Source organism: Emys orbicularis, chromosome 4, assembly GCF_028017835.1.
Source record: "Emys orbicularis isolate rEmyOrb1 chromosome 4, rEmyOrb1.hap1, whole genome shotgun sequence".
NCBI classification, from domain to species: domain Eukaryota; kingdom Metazoa; phylum Chordata; order Testudines; family Emydidae; genus Emys; species Emys orbicularis.
In genome coordinates this window covers 3,946,277-3,972,488 of record NC_088686.1, presented here as the reverse complement: position 1 = coordinate 3,972,488, position 26,212 = coordinate 3,946,277, and the positions used below count along the sequence as shown (strand labels likewise).

The following is a 26,212-nucleotide window of genomic DNA, read 5'->3' as shown; positions in this document are numbered from 1 at the left end:
AAGCTTCTGATACGGTCCCCCACGGTATTCTTGCCAGCAAGTTAAAGAAGTATGGGCTGGATGAATGGACTATAAGGTGGAGAGAAAGCTGGCTAGATCATTGGGCTCAACGGGTAGTGCTCAATGGCTCCATGTCTAGCTGGCAGGCGGTTTCAAGCGGAGTGCCCCAAGGGTCGGTCGTGGGGCCAGTTCTGTTCAATATCTTCATTAACTTTCTGGAGGATGGCGTGGATTGCACCCTCAGCAAGTTTGCAGATGACACTAAACTGGGAGGAGTGGTAGATACGCTGGAAGGTAGGGATAGGATACAGAGGGAGCTAGACGAATTAGAGGATTGGGCCAAAAGAAATCTGATGAGGTTCAACAAGGACAAGTGCAGAGTCCTGCACTTAGGATGGAAGAATCCCATGCACTGCTACAGACTAGGGACCGAGTGGCTAGGCAGCAGTTCTGCAGAAAAGGACCTAGGGGTTACGGTGGACGGGAAGCTGGATATGAGTCGACTGTGTGCCCTTGTTGCCAAGAAGGCTAACGGCATTTTGGGCTGTACAAGAAGGAGCATTACCAGCAGATTGAGGGAAGTGATCATTCCCCTCTATTCGGCATTGGTGAGGCCTCATCTGGAGTAGTGTGTCCAGTTTTGGGCCTCACACTACAAGAAGGATGTGGGAAAAAAAGTGCAGTGTAGGGCAACAAAAATAATTAGGGGGCTGGAGCACATGACTTATGAGGAGAGGATGAGGGAACTGGGATTATTTAGTCTGCAGAAGAGAAGAATGAGGGGGGATTTGATAGCTGCTTTCAACTACCTGAAAGGGGGTTCCAAAGAGGATGGATCTAGACTGTTCTCAGTGGTAGCAGATGACAGAACAAGGAGTAATGGTCTCAAGTTGCAGTGGGGGAGGTGTAGGTTGGATATTAGGAAAAACTTTTTCACTAGGAGGGTGGTGAAGCATTGGAATGGGTTACCTAGCGAGGTGGTGGAATCTTAGAGGCTTTGGTATGATTTAGTTGGGGATTGGTCCTGCTTTGAGCAGGGGGTTGGACTAGATGACCTTCTGAGGTCCCTTCCAACCCTGATATTCTATGATTCTATGATTACTAATTCCTTGGTCCTGCCTCATCCCCCACACGGCCAACCATTTCCACAAAAGTACTAAACAATGAATCATCCCAGCAGAAAAACTTTGCTGCCTCAACTTTATCAGTAAGTTCACACCATTTTATCTTAAAAAGCACTTGGTCATAATCCTCACTTTATATAAAAGCATCGTCCTAGGAGACCAGAAAGATCCGGACAGCGTCCAACTGGAATGGAAAATTGAGGGTTCTCTACATTCATAATGGGGGGGAAAAAATTACTTAAGGAAAGACAACCTGGTTATAATCCGTCAATCCTTGAAGAGCTTCTTCAACCTTGCACGACACTGTCAGACCTCAGAAGCCCCCAGTGAGGAATAAAGTGCATTGTAAATCGATGTGGATGTGAACACCATGAGAAACAGACACCATAGCAGGGTTAAATGCAGTGGCTATTGCTTTATTTAAAACTATTATCCAACTGGAGTGACCACTCCAAACTACCCCGCAGGGTTGTTCTAATGCACCTGTTCCAATGCACCTTACCTGGCACAGATAGCCCTGGTGGATTATGAACTTGAGGGTGGATGTGAAAGCCATGCCCCCTTCTGCAGCCTCAAACCTACCCAGACTGGAAGGCAAATTGCCGACTTGCTCCCTTCCTTGATGTCATAGGTAGGAGAGATGAGAGGAAGGGACCCATATGCCATGTCACACAAAGGTGACCCTCTCTCAATGCAAGGCTGTGCCCAATACCAATGCCCAGCAGCTGCATGGGTTACAGGGACCTCACATCAACCCTTTCTACCCCTCCACCCACACTGGAACCTGCCCAAGTTGTGACAATTGTCATTGGAACCCCTCAAAACCAGGATATAGGAGAGAAAGTGAAAACCCACATAGCAATTGGTCAGTTTTGCCATATGGGAAAAATCCCTTCCAGACCCCAAAGCTGGTGATCTGCCTACCTCCCAGAATCACAAGAGATCCAGCAACTAGATTAAAGGTGAGAATGAAACAAGGAGCCCACCAGGGCTACCCCCCGCCTAAGAAGAAAACTGTATCAATCCTCCACACTCCACCACCAACAGGAGCCAATCATCCAGCTCCAGCAGCAGGACAGGTCCCCGTGCCTGGGGTCAGATGCAGTATGTGATTCCAAGCCTTTCAGAGTCCACATGCCCTGCAGCGTAAGGAAGGAAAGTGGGGGGTGGGGGGGAAAGAGGAGAAGCAGCTGCCCCCACATGATGAAAGCAAATGGGGGAGAGAGAAAGGAAGTAAAAGGGGGCATGTGGAACATTGCCTCAGCTAAAATTCCTTGTCCACACACACACACCTCTCACTTCCACTAGAAAATCTTCCCCTTTTCCTCTCCAACACACCCTCCTTCCCATCCTTCTCCTTTCTTTCTCAGATCTCACATACAACAATTGGACATTGTGTATCTCCCCCTTTTTACACATGTGGCTTTCACCGCATGGAAATATTTGGCCTTTTATGCAGTATGTTCCTCGATAAAATGTGTCTAATGGTTATCTGTGAGATCAGACCTTCAAGAGAAAAAACAAATAAAAATCTCAAACACTGTTTTAATAGAAGGGAAAGTGATTTTCTTCATTTACCATTTAAAACCTCTGTGAACTGTGTCTCATCATTAAGGAATTGATTGAGTGAGGAGTTTGGTTCATTCTCTGAATCACTCTCATCAGATGAAATATCCTCTGCCTCTCGTAGGGAAAGCTCAGCTTCTTCATCTAAAAATTGTCTGGCTTCACTCTACGAAAATGCAAACAAGTGAGTAATTTACAGTAGCATACTTCAGAGGAACTCATACTGTAGATAAGTAAAATCAATTAATGAAATCAGGAGACACAGGGCTCTCCGATGACCACAGATTTTATATGTCAGACTTTGAAATCAAAGGAAGAGAAAGCCATGAAAGAGTACAAAGTCCTGCAACTTAGGTTAGAAAGGAGTAGCCAAAGACAAAATGGGGGCTGAGTCAAATGCTGAAAGCAGAGAGCATATAGTCCCTGAGTTGTTAGAATATTCTTGATGCTTAATTTTTGTAAATGGGATTTTTAAATCTAGTAAAAGCCTAAGATCCAAATATATTTTCTTTTGGTTTTTAATAAAATTTACCCCTTTTTAAGAACAGGATTGGATTTGTGTGTCTAAGAGGTTTGTGCACATGTTGTTTAATTAGCAGGTGGCAACAGATGATTTCCTTTGTTTTTCTTTCTCAGCTCTTCCCTGGAGGATGGGGGGTGAAACGGCTTGAGGGTACCCCACAGGAAGGAATTCCCAACCTCGCCTTTCTGGTTTCACAAGGTTTTTTGCACTTGGGTGGTGGCAGCATCTACCCATCCAAGGTCAGAGAGAAGCTGTAACCTTGGGAATTTAATACAAGCCTGGAGTGGCCAGTATTAATTTTTTAAATCCTTGCGGGCCCCCTCCTTCTGCACTCGAAGTGCCAGAGTGGGGAAATCAGCCTTGACATATGTGTATATAATATTGCAAAACCTAATAGTTAACTATATTATAATTTAAATGCTAACTATTCCAAGCCTTTAAGATCCATACAAAAAGCATATCAACAGCAACATGTAAAGCTCTTACCTTGAACATAAAGTTGTCATTACTCTTTTGCCTTTTGACACCTTTTAGTTGTTTCTTGTTATGGCTCATGTCGCAATCCACAGTCCTGTTTGATTTCTTGTGAAAATCCATGCCCTCATCACTAGATAAGTCTGACTAGAGTATGTTACAAACACTTCAGTGAATAGGAAAAAGACTGTCATGTAACCATTCATAATTATTCAGTTGCTATTCTTCAATATCAACTATTATCTAAGAAAGTGGGGCACAGCCCCAGTTTGAGAATCTCTGACCTAAGTAATCTGTGAGTCTGATATGTTGATTATTATACTCCCACATAAAGAACATTAGTAGTAATCTTTCAATGAAATAAGGAAGGCATCCATTTCTGAGGAAGGGAGAAGGAAGCTTATGTCATTTGGAAAAGAGATCAAGTCAAATATGATATGAAAGCTTTGTGGGCTTATTGGTAGCACGACTCTTATTTTACTAATCCTTATAAGGAGAGCGGCTCTGTTCTTAAACCTGTGAATGTATACTTCATTGCCACATACACCTCCATATGCATCTTAAATAAGATATTTAGGGGACAAAGGGAAAGAAGAAAGAAACATTCTAGTGAGTTTGGGTCAGATGCTTTTGGTCCTGGATCAGGCCCCTGATGAGCTAGTTCTAAAAGCTCAACATAAATGATTTAGCTTTATAAACAACTTAAACAAGTGAATCTTTGTTTCCAGTTCTGGATAATATTCCATTTGATTAGGTTTTGCAAAAGGCAAGCCAAAACATCTATTAATTCATTGTCCAATTAACTTTTTAAACATAAAGTCTTAAAACCCCAAATCAGTTTTATTTAACCATTTGATATTTTTTAAATATACTGCTAAGTATAAATGGTATTTAAATTAAAATAGCTAAACTGATATAAATTGGCTTAAACCAATGTGAGTGTGTCCACACTAGGAGTACGTACAAATTTAATTAAATTAGTTTTTACAACAATTTTGTAAAATCAGTGCAAAAAACTGTGTACACAAGCCTTAGTTTAAATCATTCAAGCTACTGCAGAGTCTGCTGCTATTTGCCTACCTGAAACGGGAAATTCGTTCTAGTTTTACTTTTTAATTAAAGGACAACATACAGACGAGCCGTGGAACTGAAATCCAACATTTCCCAGAATTGTATTGTCTTTGTTGTTTCCAGAAGGGCAGGGGTGACAGCAGCTGACTTGCTGGGCTTCACTCCAGAGAATGCCAAAGTTGCCAGTTAATGTCATTTGCAATGGTGGCTTGAGTGATGTGGAAGAGATCTATCCAACTAGCAACTGGACTAGACAGCTTTGGAGGCAGGAAGAGGGGAGTGAGGGGGAAAGGAAGACACTAGCATAGCTAGTCCGCGAAATAATCTACCATACATACCCTAAGACTGGCTCCCCCAATTTTATTTTCCAAATGCTGTTTTTCTAAAAGTTTCAGATATCCTCTAAGACCTTTAGAAAAGCTTGATTTTCACCCTGTGAAGGGAGTATTTCAGAAATTAAGTTTGCATCCAAAAATGTGACTAAGAGCCAAAATTTGAGAAATTAAAGATTAGAATTAGAATTAGAATGAAGAGGAGGCCATTTTGCAAGAGATGCTGTCCCTCAGCACATTTTAAAATGCACTGTAAGCTTTACTTTGCTGTATTTTGCATGCTTTCTGTTAGTGAGTCAGCGTCCCTTATAGTACACCAAAGCAGTTTTTTTTTTCTTTAAGTAGGAAAGATTCTATAGTGATTGGGAAAGTGTTTGCCATTTTAAAATAAGCTGAGTGAAATTGGTTTTTTTTACACATTTTCTTTATGTCTTGTTCAAGCATTTACTTACTGTGTTAAGTGGATGCCTACGCTTCTTGACAGCATGAACTGGTGATTCAAAATCACTGTTATTCTTAACCTTGGTAAAGAGAAATAAATTAAAATGTAATTACGGATTCCAGATAGGAGTTTTGCTTTGGCGTTTAATGAAACTTTCTTTTTTTTTTTGAATGACTCACATCAGGAGACTTCAAAACATTTCCTTTTTTCTTATTTTTCCTTTGGAAAATAATCTCTTCTTCACTTTCGCTGCTACTTCCTACTGAGGAGTGGTAAACAGATAACAAACATAAGAAAATGTATTCTCCACCACACAATATAGCTCTAACCAAACAATCAAAATCTATCTGGCTTTGAAGATGACTAAAAAAAATAATTATTTATTGATGTATGTAGTAAGTATTGTTCCTGTTAGCCCTGGTAACCAAAACAAGTATTTTCCTACTGAGATACAAGGAAAGTGAGGTTTACAGTGTATTTCTTTGCATTGAAGTAATTACCCATGCAGCACAGAAGATGAAGAGTGGAGGGAATAAAGTAAGAGGGTAAAACCCCATATTAGTAGTGAACAAGTTAAGTATTTATTTTCTTTTTAGTCACCACATTCTTGTTTTGTTCCAGCACACCCTGAAGAGAAGTGGAACTGACTGAAAACTCTTTTTACCAAATCTGCAACAGTCTGTGTATTAATTTTCTAGTGAACTACAAAGAATTATACCCTGTTTGATGTATTCTGAAAGATACCATATTCCCTACATTGCCCAAGATATAGCTGTCCATTGTGACTCTTACATGGAGTTCCTTGACAGAGGGATGTTCTCTGATGAGTTTTCTAGTTTGCCAGTAAGAGCCATCAAAAGGCTATTTTAGCAGTCCTTTCACCTTCTCTAATTTCTTTCTCCAAGGTGTGCCTGAGACTTGCTATAGCCACAATTGGCAAGGTTCTTTATTTATTTATTTTTAATTTTGGTGCTTGCAACGGAATGAAGGTGAGGTGAACATTGGTTTTACTACTTTAGGGAGAAGCACTAATAAGTCATAATACCTAGCACTTCTATAGCAAGGTCTTCAAACATTAAATTGTAATGCTCCTTATTCTTGCCAGCAAGTTAAAGAAGTATGGGCTGGATGAATGGACTATGAGGTGGATAGAAAGCTGGCTAGATCGTCGGGCTCAACGGGTAGTGATCAATGGCTCCATGTCTAGTTGGCAGCCGGTATCAAGCAGAGTGCCCCAAGGGTCAGTCATGGGGCCGGTTTTGTTCAATATCTTCATTAATGATCTGGAGGAGGCGTGGACTACACCCTCAGCAAGTTTGCAGATGACATGAAACTGGGAGGAGCGGTAGATACGCTGGAGGGTAGGGATAGGATGCAGAGGGACCTAGACAAATTAGAGGATTGGGCCAAAAGAAATCTGATGAGGTTCAACAAGGACAAGTGCAGAGTCCTGCACTTAGGACGGAAAATCCCATGCACTTCTACAGACTAGGGACCGAATGGCTAGAATCATAGACTATCAGGGTTGGAAGGGACCTCAGGAGATCATCTAGTCCAGACCCCTGCTCAAAGCAGAATCAATTCCCAACTAAATCATCCCAGCCAGGGCTTTGTCAAGCCTGACCTTAAAAACCTCTAAGGAAGGAGATTCCCACCACCTCCCTAGGTAACCCATTCCAGTGCTTCACCACCCTCCTAGTGAACAAAGAGTAATGGTCTCAAGTTGCAGTGGGGGAGGTTTCGGTTGGATTTTAGGAAAATGTTTTTCACTAGGAGGGTAGTGAAGCACTGGAATGGGTTACCTAGGGAGGTGGTGGAATCTCCTTCTTTGGAGGTTTTTAAGGTCAGGCTTGACAAAGCCCTGGCTGGGATGATTTAGTTGGGGATTGGTCCTGCTTTGAGCAGGGGGTTGGACTAGATGACCTCCTGAGGTCCCTTCCAACCCTGATATTCTATGTTTCTATGATTCATAGATTCTAGGACTGGAAGGGACCTCGAGAGGTCATCGAGTCCAGTCCCCTGCCCGCATGGCAGGACCAAATACTGTCTAGACCATCCCTGATAGACATTTATCTAACCTACTCTTAAATATCTCCAGAGATGGAGATTCCACAACCTCCCTAGGCAATTTATTCCAGTGTTTAACCACCCTGACAGTTAGGAACTTTTTCCTAATGTCCAACCTAGACCTCCCTTGCTGCAGTTTAAGCCCATTGCTTCTTGTTCTATCCTCAGAGGCTAAGGTGAACAAGTTTTCTCCCTCCTCCTTATGACACCCTTTTAGATACCTGAAAACTGCTATCATGTCCCCTCTCAGTCTTCTCTTTTCCAAACTAAACAAACCCAATTCTTTCAGCCTTCCTTCATAGGTCATGTTCTCAAGACCTTTAATCATTCTTGTTGCTCTTCTCTGGACCCTTTCCAATTTCTCCACATCTTTCTTGAAATGCGGTGCCCAGAACTGGACACAATACTCCAGCTGAGGCCTAACCAGAGCAGAGTAGAGCGGAAGAATGACTTCTCGTGTCTTGCTCACAACACACCTGTTAATACATCCCAGAATCATGTTTGCTTTTTTTGCAACAGCATCACACTGTTGACTCATATTTAGCTTGTGGTCCACTATAACCCCTAGATCCCTTTCTGCCGTACTCCTTCCTAGACAGTCTCTTCCCATTCTGTATGTGTGAAACTGATTTTTTCTTCCTAAGTGGAGCACTTTGCATTTGTCTTTGTTAAACTTCATCCTGTTTAACTCAGACCATTTCTCCAATTTGTCCAGATCATTTTGAATTATGACCCTGTCCTCCAAAGCAGTTGCAATCCCTCCCAGTTTGGTATCATCCGCAAACTTAATAAGCGTACTTTCTATGCCAATATCTAAGTCGTTAATGAAGATATTGAACAGAGCCGGTCCCAAAACAGACCCCTGCGGAACCCCACTCGTTATGCCTTTCCAGCAGGATTGGGAACCATTAATAACAACTCTCTGAGTACGGTTATCCAGCCAGTTATGCACCCACCTTATAGTAGCCCCATCTAAATTGTATTTGCCTAGTTTGTCGATAAGAATATCATGCAAGACCGTATCAAATGCCTTACTAAAGTCTAGGTATACCACATCCACAGCTTCTCCCTTATCCACAAGACTCGTTATCCTATCAAAGAAAGCTATCAGATTGGTTTGACATGATTTGTTCTTTACAAATCCATGCTGGCTGTTCCCTATCACCTTACCACCTTCCAAGTGTTTGCAGATGATTTCCTTAATTACTTGCTCCATTATCTTCCCTGGCACAGAAGTTAAACTAACTGGCCTGTAGTTTCCTGGGTTGTTTTTATTTCCCTTTTTATAGATGGGCACTATATTTGCCCTTTTCCAGTCTTCTGGAATCTCTCCCGTCTCCCATGATTTTCCAAAGATAATAGCTAGAGGCTCAGATACCTCCTCTATTAGCTCCTTGAGTATTCTAGGATGCATTTCATCAGGCCCTGGTGACTTGCAGGCCAAGTGATTTTTAACTTGTTCTTTTTTTATTTTATCTGCTAAACCTACCCCCTTCCCATTAGCATTCACTATGTTAGGCATTCCTTCAGACTTCCCGGTGAAGACCGAAACAAAGAAGTCATTAAGCATCTCCGCCATTTCCAAGTTTCCTGTTACTGTTTCTCCCTCTTCACTAAGCAGTGGGCCTACCCTGTCTTTGGTCTTCCTCTTGCTTCTAATGTATTGATAAAAAGTCTTCTTGTTCCCCTTTATTCCCGTAGCTAGTTTGAGCTCATTTTGTGCCTTTGCCTTTCTAATCTTGCCCCTGCATTCCTGTGTTGTTTGCCTATATTCATCCTTTGTAATCTGTCCTAGTTTCCATTTTTTGTATGACTCCTTTTTATTTTTTAGATCATGCAAGATCTCGTGGTTAAGCCAAGGTGGTCTTTTGCCACATTTTCTATCTTTCCTAACCAGCGGAATAGCTTGCTTTTGGGCCCTTAATAGTGTCCCTTTAAAAAACTGCCAACTCTCCTCAGTTGTTTTTCCCCTCAGTCTTGATTCCCATGGGACCTTACCTATCAGCTCTCTGAGCTTACCAAAATCCGCCTTCCTGAAATCCATTGTCTCTATTTTGCTGTTCTCCCTTCTACCCTTCCTTAGAATTGCAAATTCTATGATTTCATGATCACTTTCACCCAAGCTGCCTTCTACTTTCAAATTCTCAACGAGTTCCTCCCTATTTGTTAAAATCAAGTCTAGAACAGCTTCCCCCCTAGTAGCTTTTTCAACCTTCTGAAATAAAAAGTTGTCTGCAATGCAGTCCAAGAATTTGTTGGATAGTCTGTGCCCCGCTGTGTTATTTTCCCAACATATATCCGGATAGTTGAAGTCCCCCATCACCACCAAATCTTGGGCTTTGGATGATTTTGTTAGTTGTTTAAAAAAAGCCTCATCCACCTCTTCCACCTGGTTAGGTGGCCTGTAGTAGACTCCTAGCATGACATCACCCTTGTTTTTTACCCCTTTTAGCCTAACCCAGAGACTCTCAACACTTCCATCTCCTATGTCCATCTCTACCTCAGTCCAAGTGTGTACATTTTTAATATATAAGGCAACACCTCCTCCCTTTTTCCCCCTGTCTATCCTTCCTGAGCAAGCTGTATCCATCCACACCAACATTCCAATCATGTGTATTATCCCACCAAGTTTCAGTGATGCCAACAATGTCATAGTTGTATTTATTTATTAGCACTTCCAGTTCTTCCTGCTTATTACCCATACTTCTCGCATTTGTATATAGGCATCTAAGATACTGGTTTGATCTTTCCTCCCAGTTTTGTCCTGACCCTCCTTTCTCTCTGCCAATATAGCCCACACTCCCTCTCGTTTCCGACCCATCTCCCAGGTCTCCATGTTCCCCACTTACCTGATTATGATTATTCACTACATCTTGTTCTAGTTGGAAATAACTGACCTAATTCACTAATTCTAGTTTTTTTAACTAGGTTTAATTTGTTTTTTAAATTTAGTGAATTTAAGTGTTTACTGAAGTTGCTTGCTCAAACATCCTGAAGACTGACCAGATATAGACATAGCACAGTGAGAAGTGCGAGTCCCAGAAATGTGCCTCACACAGATTCTAGAAGGAACCTAGGTTTCTGGCAAAAACAAACAAAAAACAAACAAACAAGAGACTTTAGAGAATCCAATAACTGGAGAGACTGAGAAGGTGCAGGGCGGGCGGAGGGGGAGAAGAGAAAACTCTTCAGCTGCAGGAAAGGACTGCTCAGCAGTGGGTTATTTTCAACATTTAAGAGTAATAATGAAACCATGAAGCAAACCTCAGTATGCCCTAAGAATCAAGTTCAGTAACATTAGATCTTGATTATTGTCAAAAGTAGTTCAAGGTTATTTGGAGATAAGTAGGCTGGAGGGACAGAGGAGGGAAGAGAAGACTGGTGGCCCTGCTCAGATGGGAAGGTTTGGGCTTTTAAGGACAGGATTATGGAATTTATGAATTTTGTGGTATAGATGCACCTAGAACAAGGGAGAGAAATAGAAGATCACACACATACACACACACGGAGAGAGAGAGAGAGAGAGAGAGAGAGAGAGAGAGAGAGAGAGAGAGAGAGAGAGAGAGAGAGAGAGAGACCTTTATAAACTGACATTTATAAAGGCAATCCACGTTCCAGCAGACGTTATTGTCAGGAAATATTTACCATGCAAGTCAGTCACCGAGCAATTAAAATTAAACAGATCTGTCAATACAATTTCTGTCCCATTTAGAACAATGATACAGAAATGTGAAAGCATGGATTTAGGGGTTACAGAGTAACAGATCAGGATGATTACAAATAAGACACTGAGAGGATTAAAAAGAGGCTTTAAAGGCAGCTACAGTTCACATAATTGCATCTCACATGTTCACACTAACAGTACTTGTGCACAGATTTTAGGGGTTTAACCTAGACCCAATTGCTGCAGTACTCATAGTCATTCAGCCTGAAACAAACACGTTTAAATATGTATTCTGCATGTTAACCAAGAAAAGGCAAGTGAAATGTGAGGCAAGCTTTATAGAAACTAAAGTTCCTTAGGATTATGCTCAAAACATTTCTCTTCCTTCTCCCCTCAAAAATCAGATTGTATAACCCACTGCTGAGTCTGAATGCTGCCAATAAAAAAACATTCTCAGCTGTAATCCAAAGGAACCCTTATTGAACAAAGAATAATTCTTTCATTTATGATAGCTCAAGGGTGATGAGAAAATAATTTATTCCTATCAGTAAGACTGGTAGGAGTTATTAGCTGATGCTCTGGCAATCTGCGTACAACATTATCCATACTGTGTTAACCATCCAAGAGAGTTTGGGGAACCATCCCCACAGAGCCATAAAGGTTGCTTCCCCCCCCCCCCCGGAAATCTAGGGGTTGTGCTTCTTCCCCACACTCCTGATGTCACAACCTAAAGGTTGAGGACCCATGAATTATTAAATTCTACAGGAAGATTTTTTTTTTTTTTTTAATGGAAGCATGAGCAACCTTTTAATTAACTACAGCGGACACCTTACCTTCAATAGGAAACTTCTGGGAAACATGCAGCTGTCTATGGTCCAGGTTTTCAGTCTTTCCTGAGGGGAGATCTGGTGTATCAAAAGCTGAACTTAGCACGACTTTAACAGTGTTGGTATTTACTTTATTTGTAGGCAGCATCTGGGGAATTTCCTGTCTGACTCCAGAAAAAGCATTCATAGAAATTCTTTTGAGGACTTTAACATTCATAACCTTTCTACCTTTCGGTGTGGAAAATGCAGAAGCTAAAGAATCATATGATCCATGTTCCTTTTCTTCTGTTAGCTTCATAGGAGAAATGATTGGGATACAGTTTTCAGTCAGTTTTACTCGATTAGTTCTCTGATTTTGTGAGGACAATGGTGTAGAAAAGTTTGTTCTTGCAATGCTTTCATCTTTCAATTTTGGTGTAGATGGATGTCTCAAGTTATCATTTGATGACTCATTTTCACCGCTAGTAGGTTTAACATCTACATGAGTGCCAAAGATACCATCTGAGTTTTGAATACTACTACTATTCATGTCTGTTTGTTCATCCTCAGACTCTTGAATAGAAAACCCTAGATCAAAGTTAACAGGGAACAATTCCTGAGAACAGTCATAAAGATCTTCATTATCCGGAAATTGTTTGCTTACAATATCCATATTTTCAGATATTTTCAAAGTTCTGGTTCTACAGCTTATTAATGATTCTTTGGGGTTTGCATCACTGTCTAGAAAGCACTCATCTGAAATATGCCCTTCAGAAATTTGTCCAGCACTTGGTGCATCTTCATCACACAAATCTGATGACATTAAAAGTTTGTTGCAATTGTACTTAGAAAGGCTTGCATTGTTAGCATCAGAAAAATGTTCATCTTCAAATAAATTTATGCTCTCATCTTGGTCAGTGGCCATATTTTCCTGGAACTTTTCAGAATCCTCTTTATACCCGTCAACTGAATTAAGGTCTGAAGGGCTATTTGTCAGAGCATGATCTACCATTGTTAGATTGTCCTTTTGAATTTCTGTGTGCTTTCCATTTTCACAGTCGAAGATGTCGTCCCAGCTAAGACCATTATTTGTCTTGCCAACAAAAGCCTCATAAAGGAAGCTTGATTCTGAAGGACAATTACTTATAGAGGAACACAGTTTACTGGAGACATTTAATTCTGAGCATTTCTGAGGGGGAAGTGATGGATTTTGGAACTTTGTGAAAGAGACAGAGGTTTTGCCCTGCAATCCCTCTGTGAATGTGTTGGAAATAACTTTTTGAAAAGGAACAGGCTGCTGGATTTCATTTTCTCTGGTTCTCTCCAATCCTTCACAATCATGGAGTTTATTCAAAGGTGGAGGAGACTGTGACAAAAGCCTTTTTACATTTGTTAATATTATTTTTATCAATGAAGGATCCTCAGCTGGAGTTGTGAGTGCAAATGAATCCAACTCTGCTTCAGGTAGGTAAAACAAGCTACATGAAACCAGTGATTTCTCCTCTGTGAAGCTGCTGTAACCAGAATCTGCACAGTTTCTGTCCAGTGAACTACAGGCTTGATTTACAGATTTACATTCCTTTACTATTTTATTTGCACAGCTAGTGACATTTCCACTGAGATCACTTGGGGCAGTAAATTCATTTAAGTGAAATGTCACATTTTCTCTGTTATCATCTGGTAGACTTTTATGTACAGTACATTCAGAAACGGGGTCCTCTGCAGTTGAAAAAGAATCTAAAATGTTAACTTCTGTACATGGTGCAGGCACTTTCAAATTTAATGCAGATGTTCTTTTTGTGGTCTTGAAGTTGGTTGTTTTAAACAGTGAAATACATTCTGTATCAAGTTCGCTTAAGGAATATGAACCAAGTTTTACTTTTGATCCTCGTGCCATGTTTTTTCTGGATAAAAATGCCTTCTGAGCCTCGGAGTTGCAGGTGGGAAGACATTTACTCCTTTGAGCATTTGAAGTTTTAACATCGTCCAGATTTAAATAAGGCTGAATTTCCAGTTCATAGCTGCAGTCTCCCTGGTGAGAAACAAACAAATGGAACATTTAAAATCAGATAAAAACAAATAGATTTAGGTTTACAGACATTTTCATAAAGCCATTTAAAATAAATGCCAAGATTCTAGGCCCAAGGTTTAACTACCCTTGAAAATGGGATAGAGAAAATTCCTTTGGATTCTAAGGCCAAATTTTTCCAATGAAATTTGCCTGAAGTTCAGTTCTTACATACATATTTAGGTATCCAGGGTTGAAAATTATGGCCTAAGTCTTTTTAAAAACAAACAAACAAAACCCACCAAAAATTAAAAGGTAGTGTTTTAACAGAATCTACAATGCATGATATTCTGTTTCCTCTGCTGACTTAATACTAGCAGTTAACTAAAAGTATAATTCGTAGAATAATAGTTAACTTTTCTCCTTCATGACATTATCTACATTTGGATTTTTTTTCTTAAAATACCCATTGCTGCTGCAGCCAGTTCAGCTCCACCAGTGGGAGAATAAGCCCCTTTCACCATCTGTGCTTGCATCTCAATCCAAAGATCTGAATTTCAGAGTCAAGAGTGCTAGAATGGAAAGAGGCATGACCAAAGATCAAATCACCATAACTAAGTACTGGAGTAGGTCCCATGAGTTGCTGGAATTATTACTGTATCAGAAAGTCAAAAATTCTTAGAGCTATAGGAGTTCTGCTCCATCTTGTGCTGGGAACTTGAGATCCAGCGGTGAAAATCTTGTAGTGATGGTATCTTTAAGGAATATCTAGCTACTTTCCATCCTTCCTTAATGGCCAGGATATCTACTCTCCTTTTGGATACACCCAAGCCAAGTGTCCAGTGTATAGTTTGTCCAGTGGGAATAGCTATAATGCCTCAATATTTTGTCATTCTTGAAATAGGACTCTCTGAGGAATATGCCTTCCTCCCAAACTGCGCAAGCTGTCCACCAGCACAGATTAAAAAGCCTTTCCTCTAAAGTGTGACGTCTTGTAAACTACTGACAAAATCAGATCTGCTGGAATTACAGTTTCAAACCCTCCCTGCAGACTTGACAAAGAGACTAGCCAAGTTTTCTAGAAGTGCCAAGAGATTTTGGGTGCCTCAAGTTTTTTGGTGGCCCACTTAAGACACTTTAAAGAGGCTCTGATTTTTGCAGAGAGCAGCATTTTCAGAAAATTGGTCCTCCTGAAGCTGTCTCAGATCAGTCACCCCAAATCACTAGAGACTTTTGAAGATCTTTGCCTCTTATTTTATGCACATGGGTGGTTCAACATCTCCCTAGCAGGATCTAGACGCTCTTCATTCACCGGGAATGCAAGCTCTCCCTCTCAATAGCTGTAGTATGCCAAACTCTGTGTAAGTTGGCTGTAACTGAAAATTCCAAGCATTCTGCTCATTAGATAGTGAAAGGCTGTTGCCATCCATAGAAGAGGAAGAGATCAAGGCAGAATCATCTGTGGCTAATAATTAAGGGGGTGGAAGCTCCAATGCTGGCCCTGCCTATTCCTCCTTAGTCAGCCTGTGCAGGGCTTGCCTCTAAGGGGATGGAATCCCAGAACTCAAGAGTGCACACTCTCCTTATCCATAGAAGAAGGATCTTCTTTCACAAAGCTGACAAACTGCAAAGGTAGAGCTCTAGGCCAAATCCCTTCTGAGATGAAAAGTCCAGAGAGAAGAAACTGCCCAGGAAGCACAACTCCAGGAAACAGACAATGCCGAGAAAGAAAACCCAGAAGCTGCAGTAATATATTGTGGCCCAACAGCCTGCAGCTTTCCTCTGCAAATCTGAAGTCTGTGTAGAGACTTGAACAGTGAATAAGTCAGGCTCTGATCTGACAAGCCCAACAAGGGTTCCCTTTGTAAGGCAAACAAAGGCCTTAAAACAATCTCTGAAGGAAAAGCTGGTTACAAAGACCCCACCAGCTCAAAGGATCCATTGCTTGGATTGGAGGAGGCTGTGTCAACCCCTGAAAACCCTAGAAACACAACAGGAACCAACCTGTAGCTCCAACTCCTTACCAAATGTGGAACACAAATGACTGGTAGGGGTTTTCTCTCTGAAGAAGATTGTGAGGGAAACTGAGAAGCATTCAGAGCCTCTCAGACTAGATACTTTGATCTTCTGTTAAACTACCTCATATCTTCAGACTTAGGGCTTGTCTACACTGGCACTTTACAACTTTCTCGCTCGGGTGTGCTGCAACTTTCTCGCTCGGGTGTGAAAAAACACCCCCCCGAGCGCAGCAAGTTTCAGCGCTGTAAAGTGCCAGTGTAGACAGTGCACAAGCACTGGTAGCTACGCCCCTGGTGGAGGTGGGTTTTTTAGAGCGCTCCCAGCACTCTGCCGTGGCTACACATGCCATGTTACAGCGCTGCCGCGGCAGCGCTTTAACATTGCCAATGTAGACTAGCCCTCAGTCCTGGATCCAGAGAATCTTGGATCCTTCCCTGAAAAACTTCAGTAACTACTGCATACTAGAAACAACTTAACACCAAACTATATATAAAAAATCCAGTTTAAATGTTCTCTCTCTCACACTCTCATTTAAATAAGAGAAAGTGATCAAAATTTGAACCTAAACTCCACTCTCGTTTAGGGAAACCACAAGAAGGTTATTTTCTGTAACCACCAGCAAGCAGAAAGTAGTAATGAAAGACAGGGAAGGGATTATGGAGGGGGCTTCTATACTGTGGATTTAAAGAAAACTGTATCCAAAACAGCATGTATGCGCATTTATAACTCCCGCCCCCCAAAAACTACTTATTACTCTGAAAAGAGTTCTGTCTCTTCTGTGACAGGGTATGCAATTTCTATAGTGTCTGCTGAGGCAATATCATGAAGGAAAAAGGAAAGACGAAGTTTTATCATAGCTTTTTAGAAACTTTGAAGAATCAATGACAGTTAACAAAAGCTATTAGTTTGTAATACACTTTCAACTCTGGGATCCATTTTCATCAATGCTTGATAGACTTTAAAGGAATCTAAGATATAGAGAATTCAGCAGGCTTCATTCTTAGTTCTCTGTGCATTAAGTATAACTATATACACTGGAAAACCAATTTAAGAATCAAAAGGTAATTTGACAAATTAATATCTAAAGATATAAGTGTAGATTTCCCAATATCCAGTAGAACATGTATAATGTACAGCCAATTTATATATGAGCTACTTAAAACAGGCATACAGAACTGTGTGTCATGTCTACGTGGCCAGTGCTCAAAAATCTTCTAACATCTGTCCTAATTTCAGGCTTACAAGGAGTTACATAAATGTTCTAGTTTGTTATAGTGCAACGCTAAATCATACAAAATGGTTTCTCCAAACAAGACTGCTTACTACTTACTGATGGGTGCAAAGACAGTTACAAAAGTCACATTTTAGCCTGAATACATACAATTTCTAAAGACTTAAAATGTCATCTGATAAACTACTCCACAATCTAGCAAGTTTCAATAGTGCATCAGCTGCTCAGTAAAGTAGGTCATGAGAAAGAGAAAAACAACCCTCTCTCTCACATTGTTGTATTAAACCAACAACCTTGTCTAGAATTATTGAGTTCCGTTTTTCCTAATACACACCTGGTGGATTTGGATACAGAGGACAATGCCCTGTACTGCATTGTTCAGAAGAAAATACAATAGTCCTCTTTAAAAAAGAAATAACTAAGCTTGTTTCAGTGGAAGTTGTTGCACTTTCCAGTATTTCTTTGATCATTACTTCCAGTAAACAACAAAATGGACCTTACTAATAAGCTATAACAATAAAAAGGTAAAGTCAAACGATCCCTCAGAGAGGAGGATTCATAGCAGCAAAATATGACAGTCATGGTAGCAGCTAAAGTAGCCAGTATCATCAATGTGGTTCTATGGAGGTTAAGAAGATCTCAAAGAACAAATGAAATATTAGACTAAGGGTATGTCTACACTATGAAATTAGGTCGAATTTATAGAAGCCGGTTTTATAGAAATCGGTTGTATACAGCCGATTGTGTGTGTCCCCACATAAAATGCTCTAAGTGCTCTAGTCGGCGGACCGCGTCCACAGTACCGAGGCTAGCGTCGACTTCCGGAGCATTGCACTATGGGTAGCTATCCCACAGTTCCCGCAGTCTCCGCCGCCCATTGGAATTCTGGGTTGAGATCCCAATGCCTGAATGATGCAAAACAGTGTCGCGGAGGGTTCTGGGTACATGTCATCAGGCCCCTCCCCCTCCGTCAGAGCAACGGCAGACAATAGATTTGTGCCTTTTTACCTGGGTTACCGGTGCAGACAACATACCATGGCAAGCATGGAGCCCGCTCAGCTCAGCTCACCATCACCATATGTCATCTGGGTGCCGGCAGATGTGGGACTGCATTGCTACACAGCATCAGCAGCTAACTGCCTTTTGGCGGTAGACGGTGCAGCATGACTGGTAGCCTTCATCGGCGATCTGGGTGCTGGCAGCCGTGGGGCTGGCAGCCGTAGGGCTGCATTGCACCAGCCCTTGCCTTTTGCCTTTTGGCAGTAGATGGTTTATTACGACTGGTAACCGTCATCATCGTACTGCAGTGGCTGTCAATCATGGGCACCTGGGCAGACATGCTCAGTCCTATCGAACTGTCTTGACAATGATGGCTATCAGTCGTAGTATGCTATTTTCTGCCAAGCGCCCAGTATTTTCTGCTAAGCACCCAGAAGAGGCCGAGGGCGATCTGGGTGCTGGCAGACGTGGGGCTGGCAGACGTGGGGCTACATTGCTACACAGCAGCAGCCCCTTGCCTTTTGGCAGTAGATAGTATATGACGACTGGTATCCATCGTCGTCATACTGCAGTGGCTATCAGTCTTAGTACACTAACTGCCAAGCACCCAGAAGATGCCGAGGGCTATCAGTCATGCTGCACCGTCGTCTTAAGATGTAAAAAATAGATTTGTTCTGTATTCATTAGCTTCCCCCTCCCGCCGTGAAATCAACGGCCTGCTAAACCCAGGGTTTTGAGTTCAATCTTTGGGGGGGGCCATTCTGTGTGACAGTTGTTTGTGTTTCTCCCTGATGCACAGCCACCTTTCTTGATTTTAATTCCCTGTACCTGTACGCCATGTCGTCACTCGCCCCTCCCTCCCTCCGTCAGATACTAGTTTCGCGCCTTTTTTCAGACCAGACGCCATAGCTAGCACTGGGATCATGGAGCCCGCTCAGATCACCGCGGCAATTATGAGCACTATGAACACCACGCGCATTGTCCTGGAGTATATGCAGAGCCAGGACATGCCAAAGCAAAACCAGGACCAGCCGAGGAGGCAATTGCAGCGCGGCGACGAGAGTGATGAGGAAATTGACATGGACATAGACCTCTCACAAGGCACAGGCCCCAGCAATGTGGAAATCATGGTGTTCCTGGGGCAGGTTCATGCCGTGGAACGCCGATTCTGGGCCCGGGAAACAAGCACAGACTGGTGGGACCGCATCGTGCTGCAGGTGTGGGACGATTCCCAGTGGCTGCGAAACTTTTGCATGCGTAAGGGCACTTTCATGGAACTTTGTGACTTGCTTTCCCCTGCCCTGAAGCGCCAGAATACCAGGATGAGAGCAGCCCTCACAGTTGAGAAGCGAGTGGCGATAGCCCTGTGGAAGCTTGCAACGCCAGACAGCTACCGGTCAGTCGGGAATCAATTTGGAGTGGGCAAATCTACTGTGGGGGTTGCTGTGATCCAAGTTGCCAGGGCAATGAAAGACCTGGTGATATCAAGGGTAGTGACTCTGGGAAACGTGCAGGCCATAGTGGATGGCTTTGCTGCAATGGGATTCCCAAACTGTGGTGGGGCGATAGACGGAACCCATATCCCTATCTTGTCACTGGAGCACCAAGCCACCGAGTACATAAACCGCAAGGGGTACTTTTCAATGCTGCTGCAAGCCCTGGTGGATCACAAGGGACGTTTCACCAACATCAACGTGGGATGGCCGGGAAAGGTACATGATGCTTGCGTCTTCAGGCACTCTGCTCTGTTTCGAAAGCTGGAGGAAGGGACTTTCTTCCCGGACCAGAAAATAACCGTTGGGGATGTTGAAATGCCTATCGTGATCCTTGGGGACCCAGCCTACCCCTTAATGCCATGGCTCATGAAGCCGTACACAGGCAGCCTGGACAGGAGTCAGGACCTGTTCAACTACAGGCTGAGCAAGTGCCGAATGGTGGTGGAATGTGCATTTGGACGTTTAAAAGCGCGCTGGCGCAGCTTACTGACTCGCTCAGACCTTAGCGAAAAGAATATCCCCATTGTTATTGCTGCTTGCTGTGCGCTCCACAATATCTGTGAGAGTAAGGGGGAGACATTTATGGCGGGGTGGGAGGTTGAGGCAAATCGCCTGGCCGCTGATTACGCGCAGCCAGACACCAGGGCGGTTAGAGGAGCACAGCAGGGCACGGTGCGCATCAGAGAAGCTTTGAAAACGAGTTTTGTGACTGGCCAGGCTACGGTGTGAAACTTCTGTTTGTTTCTCCTTGATGAACCCTCCGCCCCCCCACCCACCCGGTTCACTCTACTTCCCTGTAAGCCAACCACCCCAACCTCCCCTCCCCCCTTCGAGCACCGCTTGCAGAGGCAATAAAGTCATTGTTACTTCACATTCATGCATTCTTTATTAATTCATCACACAACTAGGGGGATAATTGCCAAGGTAGCCCGGGATGGGTGGGGGAGGAGGGAAGGAAAAGGACACACTGCAGTTTAAAACTTTAACTCTTATTGAAGGCCAGCCTTCTGATGCTAGGGCAACCATCTGGGGTGGAGTGACTGGGTGGCCGGAGGCCCCCCCACCATGTTCTTGGGCGTCTGGGTGAGGAGGCTATGGAACTTGGGGAGGAGGGCTGTTGGTTACACAGGGGCTGTAGCGGCAGTCTCTGCTCCTGCTGCCTTTCCTGCAGCTCAACCATACGCTGGAGCATATCAGTTTGATGCTCCAGCAGCTGGAGCATCGACTCTTGCCTTCTGTCTTCAAGCTGACGCCACCTATCATCTTCAGCCCGCAACTTGCTCTGTTCATCCCGCGATTCAGCACGCCACCTCTCCTCTCGTTCATATTGTGCTTTTCTGTAATCAGTCATTGACTGCCTCCACGCATTCTGCTGTGCTCTGTCAGCATGGGAGGACATCTGGAGCTCTGTGAACGTGTCATCCCGCGTCCTCCTTTTTCTCTTTCTAATCTTCACTAGCCTCTGTGAAGGAGAAACATTTGCTGCTGGTGGAGGAGAAGGGAGAGGTGGTTAAAAAAGACACATTTTAGAGAACAATGGGTAAACTCTTTCACGTTAAATTTTGCTGTTCACATTACAGAGCACATGTGCTTTCGTACAAGGTCGCATTTTTCCTCTTATATTGAGGGCCTGCTGGTTTGGTGTGAGAGATCACTCATGCAGTGCCAGGCCACAGATTTCGGCTTGCAGGCAGCCATGGTAAGACACAGTCTTTTGGCTTTTTTAACCTTCTTAACATGTGGGAATGGTTTCAAACAGCAGCACTCTCATTTCCCATACCAAGCACCCGTTGGGTTGGCCATTTGAAATGGGTTTGCAATGTAAAAGGAGGGGCTGCGGTTTCAGGGTTAACATGCAGCACAAACCCAACTAACTCCCCTCCCCCCCACACCCAATTCTCTGGGATGATCACTTCACCCCTCCCCCCCACCACGTGGCTAACAGCGGGGAATATTTCTGTTCAGCAGAGCAGGAACGGGCACCTCTGAATGTCCCCTTAATAAAATTGCCCCATTTCAACCAGGTGACCGTGAATGATATCACTCTCCTGAGGATAACAAAGAGCGATAAGGAATGGATGTTGTCTGCATGCCAGCAAACACCGGGACCATACGCTGCCATGCTTTGTTATGCAATGATTCCAGACTATGTGCTACTGGCCTGGCGTGGTAAAGTGTCCTACCATGGCGGATGGGATAAGGCAGCCCTCCCCAGAAACCTTTTGCAAAGGCTTTGGGAGTACATCCAGGAGAGTTTTCTGGAGATGTCCCTGGAGGATTTCCGCTCCATCCCCATACACGTTAACAGACTTTTCCAGTAGCTGTACTGGCCGTGATTGCCAGGGCAAATTAATCATTAATCATTAAACACGCTTGCTTTTAAACCATGTGTAATATTTACAAAGGTACACTCACCAGAGGTCCCCTGTGTGCCTTCAGGGGATGGGAGCACGCCTTGGGTGAGTTCGGGGGTTACTGGTTCCAGGTCCAGGGTGATAAACATATCCTGGCTGTTGGGGAAACCGGTTTCTCCGCTTCCTTGCTGCTGTGAGCTATCTACATTATCTCCATCCTCATCTTCCTCGTACCCCGAACCCGCTTCCCTGTGTGTTTCTCCAGTGAGGGAGTCATAGCACACGGTTGGGGTAGTGGTGGCTGCACCCCCTAGAATGGCATGCAGCTCCGCGTAGAAGCGGCATGTTTGCAGCTCTGCCCCGGACCTTCCGTTTGCTTCTCTGGCTTTGTGGTAGGCTTGCCGTAGCTCCTTAATTTTCACGCGGCACTGCTGTGCGTCCCTGTTATGGCCTCGGTCCTTCATGGCCTTGGAGACCTTTTCTAATATTTTGCCATTTCGTTTACTGCTTCGGAGTTCAGCTAGCACTGATTCATCTCCCCATATGGCGAGCAGATCCCGTACCTCCCGTTCTGTCCATGATGGAGCTCTTTTGCGATCCTGGGACTCCATCACGGTTACCTGTGCTGATGAGCTCTGCGTGGTCACCTGTGCTCTCCACGCTGAGCAAACAGGAAATGAAATTCAAACGTTCGCGGGGCTTTTGCATGGCCAGTGCATCTGAGTTGAGAGTGCTGTCCAGAGCGGTCACAATGAAGCACTGTGGGATAGTTCCCGGAGGCCAATAACGTCGAATTCCGTCCACACTAACCCAATTCCGACCCCCTAAGGCCGATTTTATCGCTAATCCCCTCGTCGGAGGTGGAGTAAAGAAACCGGTTTAAAGGGCCCTTTAAGTCGAAAGAAAGGGCTTTGTCGTGTGAACGTGTCCAGGCTTAATTCGAATTAACGCTGCTAAAGTCGACCTAGACACGTAGTGTAGACCAGGCCTAATAGATTAATATGAGTTGGAGTGGTTATATTGTAGAATTGTAGACCATTCTGGATACAAATGATAGCTAGTTTGTATTACAGATGCCTGAAATGGTGTTGCTGCAATGATTTTCTCCTGTATGGAAGACAGGCCTAACGAGCACCTGAGAAAGTCCCCTGTAGCTCGCATGTTGGAGTTCCCAATAGTCCACAATTCACCACTGTTAGAGTGATATCATCACGTATTTTAAAACTGTTCAGGTATGATTAAACATATAGATGAACTAAACCTAATAAAATATGAATAACAAAGACACATTGTTGGATCCCAAACTGTTTCAAATGTTCCTAAACCTTAATGCTTCTTTGTATGGTACTACTACAGACATAGCCATCTGTTATCCATTCTACTGAAGCCTACAAAGCAAATATATACAAAAGCAGTTTGCTAATTTAAACAGTCTAAATAAATTACAATGTACAATATTAAATTATCCCAGTGGAAGGTTTATTTTTATACCTACAGTAGCAAGGCCCTAAAATAAGTAAGTAAAAGACTTCACCCTCTCCCCAAATAAGTAAGTAAAAGACTTCAATCGCTTACATGTATGGTAATCCCTGTAGGAGCCCTGAAGACTTGTTATTAGATGTATACAAACCGGTAACCTGTTTACATTTATAATTCAGGGTTTCACTAATCATCATTTCATCTATAAGATTTCAGGGAGCAAAACACTATTCTTGTGCAGGGATATTTTTAAAATTTAGGAAATTGAAAATTACACCTATTTTTAATAACTTGAGTTTTAGGCAATTAAAAAAACTACATACAAAGAACAAGTCACTTATATAGAAAATAATACATACACAAAAGGAAAGCCACAATTAATTTATATAAGTCTTATGATTATGGGATTCAATAAATAATGTGGTGGTCATGGAGTACCAGTAAGAAACAGAAAAAAACCTACAGTGGCCAGAACATAAATCAACAAGTGCTTCTAGATTAGATAATGTTGCTCAGTTGATATTGGTGACAATGAAGGGTGGTATAGATTGTGAATACTGCTGTGTGGTACAATACATCCAGTTAGTTAGCGAAGAGTATACTGGAAATATCATAGAATCATAGGCCTGGAAGGGACCTCGAGAGGTCTTGTAGTCCAATCCCCTGCATTCAAAGCAGGACTAAGTATTATCTAGACCATCCCTGACAGTTTGTCTAATCTGCTCTTAAAAATCCAATGACTGAGATTCCACCACCTCCCTAGGCAATTTATTCCAGTGCTTAAACACCCTGCAAGTTAGGAAGTTATTCCTAATGTCCAACCTAAACCTCCCTTGCTGCAATTTAAGTCCATTGCTTCTTGTCCTATCCTCAGAGGTTAACAAGAACAATTTTTCTCCCTCCTCCTTGTAACAACCTTTTATGTACTTGAAAACGTATCATGTTCCCCCTCAGTCTTCTCTTCTCCAGACTAAACAAACCCAATTTTTTCAATCTTCCCTCATATGTCATGTTTTCTAGACCTTTAATCATTTTTCTCTCTCTTCTCTGGACCTTTTATAATTTGTTCACCTCTTTCTTGAAATGTGATGCAGTGGTGGTTGTGGGGTGTGCCGGAAGCTGAGGCAGCAGTGCCAGCACTTAACACATTAATGCCTCAGTATAGAGGCACTGGGTTCCCCCTCACAACAGTGAGCGCACAGCCCCCAGGTCCCCACAACTAAAACCCTCTTTCCCTGAAACCACATAGCTTGCTAACTCCCTTTGCCCCTACACCTGGCTGCTCATCTCCCCAATGTCTTTACTTTTCCTTACCTTAAACACAAAAAATCTGGAGTGTTAATAAAAATAAGAACCGCCTGCATTTAAGGCCAGTAGCAGTTTTAATACGTGCCTAGTTAAAATATGGCACAGTCTCAAACTATTTTAACTATCTGTCAACAGGATCAGAATGTTGGCAATATTGCAAAAGGGAACTATCATAATCAAAAGGCTGCAGTGTAGTTTTTCTCCTTTGTCTATAGCTCAACTTCTCTTCCACTGCAATTTTCAAGATCCGTAATTGTAATATTTACAATAATGCTAAAGCACTCTACGGTACACACTTTAGCCAGAAAGCAATTTTTTAAAAATTCATCGAGCCAAAGAAGGGCAATGCAAGTAAATACTATTGTAGGCAAAGTATTAGCCATACCAAAAGTATTCAATTAAGCACTGTGTATATCTGCTCATGATCCTGTCCCGCATTCAGCAGAATTTCCAATTTTGAAAGAGCACATAAATCTGTCTTGTTTATTCCAGTTGGAAAACATATTACTTTAATTATTTTCCTTTATTTGTACAGAAATACTTAAATTTACACAAATGTATTCTAATTATTAGTCTGTCCAGACCTTGGATAATTTAATCTTCAAGATGTTTAAAAGCTATTAAACTGTTTTGGAGTTTAAGGATCAACTTGGTTTGTTACCATGTTACACAGAAATCCTTGCTAATAGTAGAAAATCCACTCCATCTGCCCAGTTCTCGTTGCCTTAGTAATAAAGCCACGCAGGCATTAAAAGCTTCCTGCAGTACATGTGTTTGTTACAAAGGGTCAGATATAAATATATATTTTTAATGTTCCAATTTGTTCTTTGAATACATGACAAGCAGGCTAAAATGGATAACACTTACTAGGTTCTCAATTGCCATAAAACAAAATAAACTCAAAACTCTATTAAATGCAAAATTAAAATACAACAGAATCTATTTTTAGTTTCTAGGGGTTTTTCCAAAAAACAAAAACAAAAAAACTTTAAATGTTTTAATTGTATTTGTTTAGTCTTTATAGTATGAAAACAGCTGCAGGGTAAATTTGAGGTTTTGTCAAAATCAGATTAAAAGGGCACAATGACAGGAGAATGATAGTTTGTTTTCCTCTTTGCAACAAGCCTATAGAGAATATACAAAACATCTACAGAGCAGGTAAGTCTTAAAACATTTATATTAGAATCAAGTATTTTAAATTACACTGTTCCAAGTAAGTGCTTAATAGTCTCACCATGTACTTCTAGTT

General features: G+C 42.4%; 1 protein-coding gene across 1 annotated transcript in view; it reads right to left on the bottom strand.

Moving 5' to 3' along the window:
- FANCM (FA complementation group M) overlaps window positions 1-26,212 on the bottom strand; it is a 154,533-nt gene that overhangs the window by 8,628 nt on the left and 119,693 nt on the right. The window contains exons 14-18 of the mRNA XM_065402508.1: window positions 12,097-14,101; window positions 5,712-5,794; window positions 5,543-5,611; window positions 3,700-3,834; window positions 2,703-2,856 (exon numbers count right to left, since the gene is read on the bottom strand). Coding sequence (XP_065258580.1) covers window positions 2,703-2,856; window positions 3,700-3,834; window positions 5,543-5,611; window positions 5,712-5,794; window positions 12,097-14,101 — 2,446 coding nt within the window. The remainder of the gene's footprint in view (window positions 1-2,702; window positions 2,857-3,699; window positions 3,835-5,542; window positions 5,612-5,711; window positions 5,795-12,096; window positions 14,102-26,212) is intronic.